This window comes from Panthera onca, chromosome B4 (assembly GCF_046562875.1).
Source record: "Panthera onca isolate mPanOnc1 chromosome B4, mPanOnc1 haplotype 2, whole genome shotgun sequence".
NCBI lineage: Eukaryota > Metazoa > Chordata > Mammalia > Carnivora > Felidae > Panthera > Panthera onca.
In genome coordinates, this window is record NC_138345.1 from 200,222 (window position 1) to 213,130 (window position 12,909).

Below are 12,909 nucleotides of genomic sequence, written 5' to 3' on the forward strand. Positions count from 1 at the left end.
TGTGGAGATTAGCCAAACTGTATTTATTAAACAGACAAACTTGGTTTTGGTCCTGTCGTCATGTGTAATATATGCTTCCTGTTTCCTTTTGGTGTTTCTGTGCTTCATCACATAATATGTTTTTTAGGAGTTTCTTCAGATCATTTAGAAGGTTTGTATTTTTGTTCTGAGGGTTACCTTTGTGAATTGAGATGGTGTACTTGAGCTCATTTCTGTTGGCTCCTTCCTGTAAACAATGAGGAAATTAAGACACAGTCACCTGGGTTCATGTCCCTTCCCCCATCGCACCTGGACTTGACAATTTCTGCACTGACTCTGCACATGGAAATAGGGCTGCGCCTCTGGCAGCACAGGCGGCACTGTGGGGCTCCTGGGCCTCTCCTGCCGGGTTGGATGTGCTGGGGTGTCGCTCTGTTGAGGCCAGCGTGCGTTCACCACCGTCCCCACCCTCCTCTTCCTATCCTTGCAGCTAACTGCACTGATAGATGGAGCAGCACCTTGTGAGAGTTGGTGGTCTCGTAAACAGAAAGCCGTGATCTTCTACAGACTGCATGCACATCAGTCCTTCTGCCGGGTTCACTGCTTTGCTTTTTTGAAATTTATCCTTTGAATTTAGAAGGGTCTTCTATGATACATTCTTGCATTTTCAAAATGATTTGTTGTGAATGCTTTGATACTTAAATGACAGATTAATTTGGTATAAAATTCTTGTGTGCTAGTAAATTTCCTTAAGGACTGTGGGTGCGGCCCCACGTCTTCTCCGTGCCAGGTTCTCTGGAGCATCCACAGATGGCCTGACTTGCCACATAGTATGTTTTTGTGTCTGGATGTCCAGAGGAAGCTCTTTGTCCAGTAGCTTACTGGAGGAGGCTTTTGGGGTTTGAATGGAGGGAAATGGAGAACAGCACAAATCCAACCATATGTGTAACATTCTATTTCCTTAAAAAACAAGCGATGAAGCAAAGATTCCGTAGTGTTAACATGAGTTCACTATGGTTGGTGGTTACAAGGGAACCTAAGTGTTATTCTCTGTGGTCCCGAGTACATTTGAGATATTGCATTTCTAGAAATTAAATGAAATGCCACGTGAATGTAAGCCAGGGAGTGCCTGTAGGCTTTATTGATTGAATCCAAAGTCTATTTCATTGAAAATCACATTTTTGCTTTATTGATCCCAACATACATTCTTGTTTCTTTATGTCGACAGCCATTCGTGTAATGGTTATATGTTCCTTAGTGTCATTTCCTAAGTTTTGAGTCCAAGTATTCTTTTATATTAAGAAGTCCTGTGACTAGAGATGATAAAATTCTAAATTTAGAATTTGAAGAGTGGGAGTTAGTGGTAATTACTCTAGAAGCCAGAACTACATGAGATGTTTGACTAAAATCTGTTAAGGGATTTATATTGTTGGTTAAAGACTATTTTTTGAACAAATATTCCTCTAAATATACAAATAGAATTAAGGTTTAAAATACCATGGTAATTAAAAGACTTAAATATTCAGGACTTTCTTTCTTCAGTAGGGCCCTTGTAAGTGCGAGTTGTAACAAAAGAGAAATCACCTCTTTTTTTCTTATTTTTATTATTATTTTTTTTAGTACTAAGGGGTTTTTAAATTTGCTTTCCCTCTGTGCTCAGGTATATGTCTCGAGTCCACGGTATGCATCCAAAAGAGACCACCCGTCAGCTGAGCCTGGCTGTGAAAGATGGTCTCATTGTGGAAACCCTAACAGTGGGCTGCAAAGGCTCAAAGGCTGGTATTGAGCAGGAAGGATACTGGTTGCCAGGAGATGAGATTGTAAGTATATTTTATTTGATAAATGTGGAGGTGCTGATTTTAAGCTTTTGAATATCATTTAAATACAACCCGTAGAAATTGATTTTTAGAAGTTTAGTGATATTTCACTTCAGTATTTTTTATTAACCTTAAGGGCATACTTGTGCTGGATGGATAATTTCGTTCTTCTTTAGGAGAAAACTCAGTTCTACAGAGAGCCTGCTTTCTCTGTCTAGGTTACCTTGAATCTGTAAAATGAAGTCCCTTTTAATGTACATGTAATTAATGGTATTCCTATTTTCTTCAGTAAATGCTAGTAAAGAATGTTTCAATGTAGGATAATGTCAGTGCCATCTAGACAGAGTGAAAAGGAGGATGGCCTTCCCTGGGAAACTGCTCACTTCAGGCTGGGTGATGTCCACGCCGAGAGCCACCTGTCCATAGGGTTTCTGCAGGAACAACGGTGGCCACGTTAGGGTCCCCTGGCCTGTGTCCTCACTGACCATGACCATAAGCTGGTTTGGTGGCACTCTAATACAAATCAGGAAAGACAGAGTTAAATTTTCTTTATAGTTTTGCCTAGTTCTTACTTTGACTCCTCTTTGAAGTGAGGACATTTTAGTCTTCTCTTTCCTTTTACGTTATACTTGGATACTCAGGGGCCCATGGAGAAGTGCATTTTTTTTCTTGTGTAAAAATTGGCTTCCTGTGTAATATTTTTATCTTCCTACCTTTATATGCCTCTGATACTTCTTGATTAGAAAAGTCTTAAGTTTTGCTGAGGAACATCATTTAAAGATGGTAGGCTTCAAATATAATAGATACTAATTTTTTTTAGTTTCTGAAAGGAGTCGATTTAGTAAGTAGGTGTTTTGAGAGTGTTTATCATGAATTCTCATAAAAATGACACAAAACCTTAAAATTTGTTCTCTGTGGAAACATTTCCCAAGAATTGTGAATCGTCTTTCCTTTTCTGGCTCCCGGGTGGATGTATGGGCGCACACGCCCGCCGTCAGGCCCGAGGGGCATGCTTTCTGGGGGCAGCTGGTCCATGGGGGCAGCAGTAAGTTTAAACATTAGGGAAGTTGTTCAGTTTCAGTGCTGTGTTTGTCAGTTGAATCTGTGCCTTCAAAGTTTTAGGAAAGAAAATTCACATTTTCCATAAACACAAAATGTGGAAGAAAAAATGTTTAATGTCACTGGTATCATCTGATGTGAGCACTAGAAGTGCTCTTGAAATCTTAAGTCAGAATGTTTCCATCATGGTGATTTCTCTGTTCACTTCCTTTCAGAAAAGTAGAGCTTTGTTGCCAATGAAGAAACTGTGGGGGCCAAGTCGTAATAATTATAGCATGAGGTGATGTAAATCTCCCATCAGACATTGATAATTGATACCTTTTTATACATTGAATATAATCCAGGTAATAGAAAATGTCTAATCCCAACACACTGGGAAGTTTACATGTATAGATGTATAGTATAGTATAGATGGCGATACTGGTAATTTTTGATATTTATATATAATTAACCGATAGTAAGTGCAACTTAATCTAATCCGTAGGATTTTGGTTTGTGGACCATGTGTACATTTTTCATGCAAATGATTTTATTTCTCCTTACTTCCCGTAAGTTTTCTTCCCCTCCAAGTTGGAGGTTCTCTGTTCAGTTTACTTCAACAAGCAGTTAATGAGCTATTATACGTTCACCACTGCATTGGATTCTGTGTTCTTTTTATTTTTACATGTCCTTAGTCTACATATTTATAGCATCATCCTTTTCTTTTTCTTTTTTCATTTTTCAAGATGAAATTTTGTATGTAAATGAAACAACCAGTGTACAGGTTTTATTAATTCTGGTTGGTTCTTATAAACATTTTATGTACTAAGTATGCATGTTATATGTATGCATGTACACAAGTACAACTAGGTGTATAAAATTGTGCCTAGTTTATAGAATAAGCAAATAAAATAAAAATTCGGAGACAGTGTATTGCAGCAGAAAGAGGGTCAGGTCTTATATTGTTAATAGATGGGGTTTCCACCCCATCTCAAACATTTATTTTGTTGTGTGACCTTGAGGAAATTTCTTAACCTCTGATCCTCATTCCTCACCTATAATATGGGCGTATTAATATCTATTTCACTTGATTGTTTTAAGGATTCAGTGAAATTATCTGTATAAAGCATATAGCTGTGTACTCAAAGCAAATTTTGGCCAGTGAACAAATATGCTTAAGAAATGCCTACATACAGTTTAGCAAAAGCACATACATTTCCTCCTAACCATACAAGCAAAAATTCTCATCAGGGTCTTTTTACTTTTTAACCTGTATCTTTAAACACAAGGAGCTTTGTATAGAACTTTCCCCAAGACCCTGGATTTGTTTGAGGTGGAACCACAGAGTGATGAGATTGTGTATCTTAGACCCATGACTGGGTTAGCACCTGTTCCCTAAGGGAGGTCATGCTCCCATTTTCATACACTAAGGATACCCTAGAAGGACATGGAGCTGACGTGTGTCACGCAAACATCTCGAACTGCGTGGCCCGTGCATGTGGGCCACTGTGTCTGGGCCCATTCTGAACCACAGAGCTTGGGAAGTGCACCCAGTCTGCACTACCAGCAGTGCCCTCCCATACGGCACGTCTCTCCCCTAATGAAGCCAGTCTTGGGGAAGGGTCGCCTGTTCTGACTTGCACAGAAGCGCTCTGTAGGCTTGTGGCCACCCCGCTAGTCCAGGCATTGGGTCTGGGGCCTCCTTCATACCTTCTCCACCTTGTACATGGTGGAATCCTCTGAACACTTGAGTTCTTAAATGGAAAGGTGTAGGTTATTATTAATCCTGTTGACTTTCCGACTCCCTACCAAGAGAAGAAAAAGTCAATTAGATGTATATGGCCTTGGGAAGGAAATGCATTAAGATTTTTTTGTTATTTGTCTTAAACCTTTAATTGGGGGTTAAAATACTCTTTACTCAGGAAGTTCTGTCATTTGAAAATGGGTAGTAAACTCTTCTTTTCCTTCTATAACCTCTAAAAGTGTTAGCTGTACCTCAGAGGTGGGGAAAAGGCAGATTTTCCTTAGTAAGTCCCCAAGGTATATTCCTGGTTAGCACGGAGCTTGGATGGTCTTGTCTTCAGTCCTTTATGGTAGCAAAGACCAGGTAGTTCTGATCTGCTCCTCCGTGTTTGAGCAGAGGGCTTGTTGGTGTCATGTTTTTATTCCACCTCGGCTACCTTTTCTCTTGCTAGTTATTTTTACAAACTGATATAATTGAAAGATATGGATATCATACACATTATTTTTATTAATTCCAGCAATCACGTAATAAATGTCTAATGCTAATAGTATGTCAGGATATAATTATATATAATCTGTTTAAAAGGAAGCCTGTGTAAGTCAGGACAGTGGCCTCCATTGTACTGAGGTGCCTTCTGCTAGACTGGAGTGATTTCTGATCCAAACCAGCACGATAGCCCTGCTGAAGTGGTGACTCATTTGGAGAAAGTGATAAAATTGGGTAGAGATAAGCATCCTAATGGTGATATTTAAGTATGACCATTTGAGAAAGCAGAATAAAAAACCCAATTATTAAAAATGAGGCCATTCTCCATTTTAAATGGTTTGCTTAAATATTAGTCAACAAACTAGCAAAAGTATCTGTACCAATCAGTTTTAAAATGACAATCCCGCGAAACCGGGAGACACTCTTGTAAATTTTCTACGGTCCTCTTATACTTCCAGATTTGTATGTCATTAATACTCATGGGATCCAAGGAAGTCATTTAGAAATGTTTTTCAGAGCTTTCCAAATTATATTAATAAAGGCCAGTAGACCCAAGGCATAGAGTGAAATTTTGTGATATCTGACCATTCAGCATTTTGTTCTATCAAGGCTTTTTGAGTTTTTAAAGAAATACTGCATGTTCTCATAGACTGCTTCATCATCTGCTTGCTCTAGAGAAGTATACACTAATGGTTACATTCCATTCATACTTGATCATGATGGTTATCTCCTTTATTCTCACATCATGAGAACTGTATTTCTTGAGCAGAATTTCACCATTTGCTCGGCTAAGTTTGGTATTTAAGGTACTAAGGTAGCTCCCTTTGTAATAAAGACAACTTAATTTCTTATGAGTTAAACTTTTAACTCATAAGGTGCTCAGTAAAGACAGAAGGTCTTATGAAAGTATTGAATGTAGTACAATAGGGCAGGTATCCCTGAGTTATGGATCATTTGCAGATAAATGTATCAAATACACGTTTTGATATTGTGGCAGTTAATACTGTTTATTTCATGCTTCCTGCTTTCTTCACGGCTCCTGGCACAAAGCCATGACTCTGCCCTGTTATTTGACAGGTATGTTTGATCTGACACTAAATAACTTGGTTACAAGTGTAGAAGCTGACTTAAAAGTGCCTAGCAATGACATTCTGTATGAAAGCACTCTTTATTCACCTCTCAGATCTGGACTAGGGTCTCATCTCTTCTTTCTTGATTACTGCCATTTGAAAATCCATGCGCTTGTAGGACACTGCCACTTGGAACCCTTCTGCTGTTCAGATGCACCTGTAGGCAGGAGCTCAGGTCTTGGCTGCTTCAGTCTGAGTGCTTCCTTCTCAGAGAGTCCGGCTGCTCCTGCTGAAAAGCAGGACCTCGTGCTGCTTTTTAAAGTAGGCCTAGGTGAAAAGGTAGAATTCTTTAGTTTTTGCTTTTTCTCATGTATTTAATGTTTTAACACTTTCAAAGGAGCATAATTAGGGGCGCCTGGGTGGCTCAGTCGGTTAAGCGTCCAATTCTTGATTTTGGCTCAGGTCATGATCCCATGGTTTGTGGGATTGACCCCCACATTGGGCTCCGTGCTTATAGTGTGGAGTCTGGGAGCTTGGGATTCTGTGTTCCTCTCTTCCTCTCACTCTCACTCTCACTCTCGCTCTCTGCCTCTCCCCACTCCTCAAAATAAATAAATAAACTTTTGGGAAAAGAAGCATAATTAATGGAAATACACATTTTGTGGTTTCTTGAAGAGATCACAAGTTATCTTGGGGATGCATGGATTTAGTGTTAATTTATAGAGGGGCAACATAGACACATTTTCCCCATAATCTTTTGCTTCTCCAGGTTCAAAGTGGCTAGTCTAAAAGTAGATGTGGTTTGTGTACTTCTCAAAACATGGCTAAGGTCACATCTTTTAGGTAAGACACAGGAGTTATGCATCTGCGTTTATGTCTTCTCCTTCAGAAATCACACCATTATACAGCCATGGCAACAAAGGGTTCTCTTGCTTTGTTCTTGAAAAAATATTAAGGGAGGCCTGCTGAATTCAACAGCTTGACTGTCCCAGCCCACTTCATAAATACAAGTATTGAAGTAAGAATTTTTTTAAAGACTAGATCTTTGCATTTTTGTTGTTATAGTTGTCATAAATTAATCAATCCTATGTTTTAAGTTCCCTAAATGCAAAATTTCATGCCCCTTGGATACTGTTGATTTTTTTAAGTGAAATATATTCTATTGTATTTATGCTGATTGTGTGCAGAACTACAGTTTCTTTCTTCCAAAGGTCCGTTACCTGTCTCAGATACAGAAATATACATAGTCACTGGGGCACCTGGGTGGCTCGGTCAGTTGAGCATCTGCATCTTGATTTTGGCTCTGGTCATGATCCCAGGGTCTTGGGACTGAGGCCTGCATTGGGCTCCATGGTGAGCATGGGGCCTGCTTAAGATTCTCCCTCTTTCCATCTCTCTGCCCCACTTTCCTGCTTGCACACATTCCCTCTCTCTCAAATTAAACAAAAAAATTAAAAAAATAAATATATACATAGTCACTTATTTACTAAATGTTAAATATCTGTGATTATTAATCAACTAGAAACCAATTATAATGTGGTTCTATGTGTATTCAAAGTGTAACATACTTAGAAAGTCTTGAATTGGTAAAGAATTTCCATATTCAGTGGAATATTTTGGGTCATGCTGTCCTATATTCTTTTAAGCTTTGATTGACTGATTGGTTTTGTGTGTGTGTGATTCCTTTTTTCCCCTCCTAAATTCTATTTCACTAAGCAACGTACACTGTTGTAATAGTTTTACTTTTGAAAAATAATATTTAAAATACTGGAAATATTTAATCACCAAATTCTTAGCTCTCAATGATATTTATTAACAATTTAATAACAGAATTTGTTTATTAACAGAATTAAGGCTACGATTGTGGAGATTTACTTTTGTATTCTCTCTATGTTAGGATACCACAGACACATATTTGATGATAAAGTAAGGTTTATCTGTTCATTATGTATAAAGAGGGAATTACTTTAAAAGTTGGAGTCTCTCTTGAGTGTGGTGAAGGGTGGATTACAGTGTGGGAGGCCTAGTTATAGACACAGCTCTCCCACTGAGCCCTCTTGTTGCTGTGTTGTCTCTAAGTCAAGTTGGCACTATTTCTGGCTCCATCTAGCTTACAGAAACATGTCAGCTGTCACAAGGAACTTGAAGTCTTGGAGGAAACTCGCACACGTATTACTACAAACGTCACACCGTTTTGTGACTTGTCCTCAAGTCCTGTTTGTGCACTGTAGTAAACAGATTGTCTTCATCAGCAGAGGGCACCCACTGAGCATAGTAACTCATTCAGTCCTTACAAAAACCCCATAAACTAGGCAGCATTACTTTGTTCATTCCCAGGTAGAAAATGATGCAAAGAGAAGCTAGGTATTCTGCCCCAGATCATACAGCCCATGAATGCTGGAGCCGGGATTTGAGCCTGTGTGGTGGCCCCAGAGTCTTACCCAAATGCTGTTAATGGTGACAGATGTAGGTCAGCAGGCTGCTTCTCTATAGATGGTGGAGTGTTTTCTCCTGGTTCGGAAGACAGCCTGTGTGGCTCTCAGTCTGTGGTCAAGTATTGTATTTACTGCGTTCACATTCATCACTCCTGACTTGAAAAAACAAACAAAAAAAAACAACTTGAACCAGTTTCAGATCAAAAGGACATATATTCATGGTCTTGTGCAAAGTTTTAATGGCACCGAATTTGTTAGTAAAATGTTTTTCTAACATCACTATAGGTTTCCTGGCACATGAATTCTCTTTGAATTTTCTCTTTGTTCATTTGTAGCTTTTGTGTTAGTGTCAAAGTTTCCTCTCCAACAAGTAATTACCCTTGAGTTTGTGTGCAACTGTCTTTTCATTGATGATTAGACATTCATAGATTATCAGTTATAACATTTAAAAATTAATGTAAGTTGTATAGCAAATAATAGTTTGTGTACAAAAATCCCTTTAGCTCTGTTTATTGCCTGATGTTGAGCAAAGTTATAGTAGAGAGACCAAGATTATTTTGTTTTTATTTTGAAAGGCCTACAGTATGCAGCCTTTCTCCAGGACAGCAGCCCCAAACAAGGTGAACTGATTTTGCACTATGTTATTTTACTTTAATTCTGCTTTTTTTTTTTTTTTTTTTTTTTGGCATTACATTTCTATCTTTTTTTTTTTTAAGGCTTAGTTTACTCTTGTTAGAATTATTCTTTAAAATCATACTATCTTTACACCGCTTCTAGTTTTGGTTTTATGCTAGTAGGTTTGCATTTTTAAAACTTTCTTGAAGTACTGGAATGTCATTTCACATACTACACTGTTGTTCAGGCTCTATCTAGAGTAGTTGCTGACATCTAGTGAAATCCAGTGAATATACACGCTTAGCTTTTTGGCACACTTTGAGCATTGGTCACAAGTCCTATATTGATGGATTTTGTTTACTAAAAGACAAACTGTAGGCAATTCTGCCTGTAACAAACATGCTTACATTATTTATATCCATAGCAGTGTTTCCTGGATTCAGAATCTTTTGAACTTGACTTTTTGCATGTTTCGTATGTTCTGAACAGCTATTGCAGTTAAAAGAATGAACAGCGCATACATGCTCTTGTATGAATACGTGTCCCCATGTGTCTCCCCTGCATTTGGGTTACACTTTCGTTCCTATAACGGTTGTGAAACACCAGGCCGAGTACAAACTCCATTGAAGAGAGATGCACTGCCATCTTCACGTCCTGGCTGGACGGGCGAGGGGAGGCTTAGAAAGAAGCAGGAGGTTCTGGAGAGACCTGAGCTGTGCGCCAGCCGTAAGCTCTCTTGCTCTCTGGTCTTGGGGATCTGAGAATTACAGGAAGATGAATTAGTGTAAAAACAATACAAGTGATGAGAGATGGTGGTTTCTTTTGTTTATGATGAGTCACATAAAAGCCACCAAAATCCTTTAAGGTGTTTCTGAACAGCCGTGAAGAAAATATTCTGAAAGAGTTTGTTTCAAACTGGAAAAGAGTTCTGTTAATTAAAAATGGAACAACGTATGTTTTCCCTACTGAAACCTAATTTGTCAACAGTTCATGAGACAAAAATTACAGTAGCTGAAGTACAGCTTCCCACATGAGCCATGCGAGGTGGGTGCCCCAGTGACCACGGTTACAGCCAAGCACCACGCACATGCTCTGTCCCAGTTGGTGAGCTAGATTCCTTCTGCCATATTTTATGTCAGATCAGTATCCTCAGATTTTTTTTGGTATTCTGACTGAAATTACTCCACCAGAGTAATTTTGCAGAGTATGTATATCCGCAGCAAATCACCAGAAATGGTCATGCTTTTTTCTTTATTACTTTGGTCGATAAAGACCAAACTTTTAATAAAAAGCAAACCAAAAATTTATATTTTTGCACAATATACCATAGCCATGAGGATGGGTAGAAAGTGTAGGAAGATGGGAATTTTAGAACATTAGTGACTCTCTTCTCTTTTGAAGGAGCGGGTAGTAGGCTTCTCATAAGGAAGGTCAGGCAGCAATGCGTTTGGACCACAGGTGCCAGAGGAGCTGCGCTTTCTAGACAAGTTGTTGGAGTTGTTACGGATGTAAGAGAAAATGAGAAAGCTGCCCAGCCTCAGAAGCAGACTGTAGACTGGTTTATGACAGAAAACTGATGGCAGAGCTGAAGCCTGGAATTTCAGGATCCCCGTTGAAAGTGGCCTTGATTATGCAAAGTGTAGTTTCAAGCCTTGTCCGTTTAGTTACTGCATCTACAAGAGAAGGTTGGGAGTTAATCCTAACACAGGTATTTTTTCATAAAAGCTGAGAGTGAAATATGAAAAATGAATTAATGAATTCTAAACTAAGACAACTTGTAACATCTTCCTGTTTATATTTAAATGCCGTTGGCCGTACAGACACGGAGCTAACAGAAAATGTTGAAGACCACCTGTGCACCTGTAGTTATGTTCTTTTACTTCCAAGGATAGTCCCAATAAGAAAATAAACCTTCCTTTTTTGGTTTTTTTTTTTATGGTAATGTCCTTTGGAGAATGTGATTAAACCTTTAGTTTCACATTTTCAATTTATTTTTCCAAATTCAACAGACCCTGAAAATTTGACAACTGTCAGAACATGGACATTCTGATTAATGTTATTTTCAATAAAGCATCCAATACCATGGATGAGAAGATAAGAATAGTGAGCATCACCATTTATTACTATTCTCTCTGTTCCCACAGTGTGCTAAGTACTTACTATATTTAAAAAAAAAACGCAGAACAAAACAGAGGTTTGTTTATTTGAAATATTAAGCTATAGGTGTTGGTGTGGGCTATTCAGTTAACTGGAGAAATTATTCCATAGATTATATTAAAAGATGAAAGATAATGTTAGAATGGGGATTGGCTTTGGACTTACTTCATTTTGGGCTGGTTTTACTATCAGATCACTTTAAGATATTCTGAATATTAATACTGTTTAGGAAAGACATTCAAAATTTAAAGAAGCAAATTTCTAGGTATTTTTTCCCTCTTGTTTTAACACAGTTAATGTCTAAAATTGTTTTTAATGCCTAACTTGTGATGGACTTTAGTTTCAATTTTGTTCTTAGTCATTGCAGATATTGACAAAATGTCATACGAAATTATTTTGTATTTTTTGTAGGACTGGGAAACAGAAAATCATGACTGGTATTGTTTTGAATGCCATTTGCCTGGAGAGGTGTTGATATGTGACCTGTGTTTTCGTGTGTATCATTCCAAGTGTTTGTCTGATGAGTACAGGCTTAGAGACAGCAGTAGTCACTGGCAGTGCCCAGTTTGCAGGGTGAGTACCAATGAGCTTTCGTGTCCTGGTCAGAGGGTTGGAATTCATTAATGAGAGCTGCACAAAGATACCCCAGGTGGTGTGCCAGGTGAAGGGATAAAGTACTGGAGGGTGGGGGGTGTCTACTGGAATGACGGTAAATGAACACAGCACTCGATGCATATCACAGAACACTGACACATTGAGGGTATGGATTTTAGAAAGTTTTAATCACATAAAAATACACTTTCTTCTCTTGCATTACACTTGCCCCTGGACTGTGTGACTCCTTTAATGCATAGTCTTTGGAAAGCAAGAACCAGTCTCCTGTCCCAAGTTGGGTTCAGTCAGTGCTCTCTACTGCTCAGAAAACACAGCTAGCAAAAGGCACATTGTTGGAAACATTTTGTATCTACTTCCCATTTTATATCCATGTAATGTCGCCCTTATTTTTTGTCATATCATGGGTTAGTTTATTCCTTGCTTATATTTTATTTGGAGGGTGGAGGGATGGGATAGTTGTATATAAAGCATTCTAATTATTTAAAGCAAAATGAAATAGTCTGGTAGGTAAAATAGGTACTTTCCACAATTATTTTTGTTCCTATTATTTCCCCAGTGAAAAGTATACCTGGCTGTGCTTGTTGGTTGTAGAGTGTGTGTGTGTGTGTGTGTGTGTGTGTGTGTGTGTGTGTGTGTACGTACACATGATGTGTACATTGCATATGGCATTGATGGTGATTCGTAAGGAATGATTTTATTGTAACTTCTGTTTTGTGTTTATAATTATTACGATATGTATTCGGAACCATGCAAATTGCCCAGATTACTCATGGGCTCAGTTTCTGAATATATTTTACATTACTTGAGTAAGTTAAATATTTGTTTATATTTTTTAAAAAGTTGTGGCTTCATAATTTTTCCCTTCTTTAATACTGACCCTAATTTCCTGCCAGTACGATGAGCTTCTAATCTTCTTTTAGTCACTCTGGCTTTGTATTATCTTAGTATATTTC

The 12,909-nt window shown here is 38.3% G+C and overlaps 1 protein-coding gene across 13 annotated transcripts in view; it reads left to right on the forward strand.

The window, feature by feature from the left end:
• The window catches only part of ZMYND11 (zinc finger MYND-type containing 11), a 133,668-nt gene that overhangs the window by 82,732 nt on the left and 38,027 nt on the right, over positions 1-12,909 (forward strand). For 7 of the 13 annotated variants that reach the window (XM_060659421.3, XM_060659420.3, XM_060659419.3 and 4 more), the window contains exons 3-5: positions 1,640-1,799; positions 9,145-9,189; positions 11,753-11,914. In XM_060659421.3, the coding sequence (XP_060515404.1) occupies positions 1,640-1,799; positions 9,145-9,189; positions 11,753-11,914 (367 nt within the window). Of the gene's footprint in view, positions 1-1,639; positions 1,800-9,144; positions 9,190-11,193; positions 11,288-11,752; positions 11,915-12,909 lie in introns of those variants that run through there. The other 6 variants (XM_060659428.3, XM_060659429.3, XM_060659434.3 and 3 more) reach the window with 4 other exon arrangements.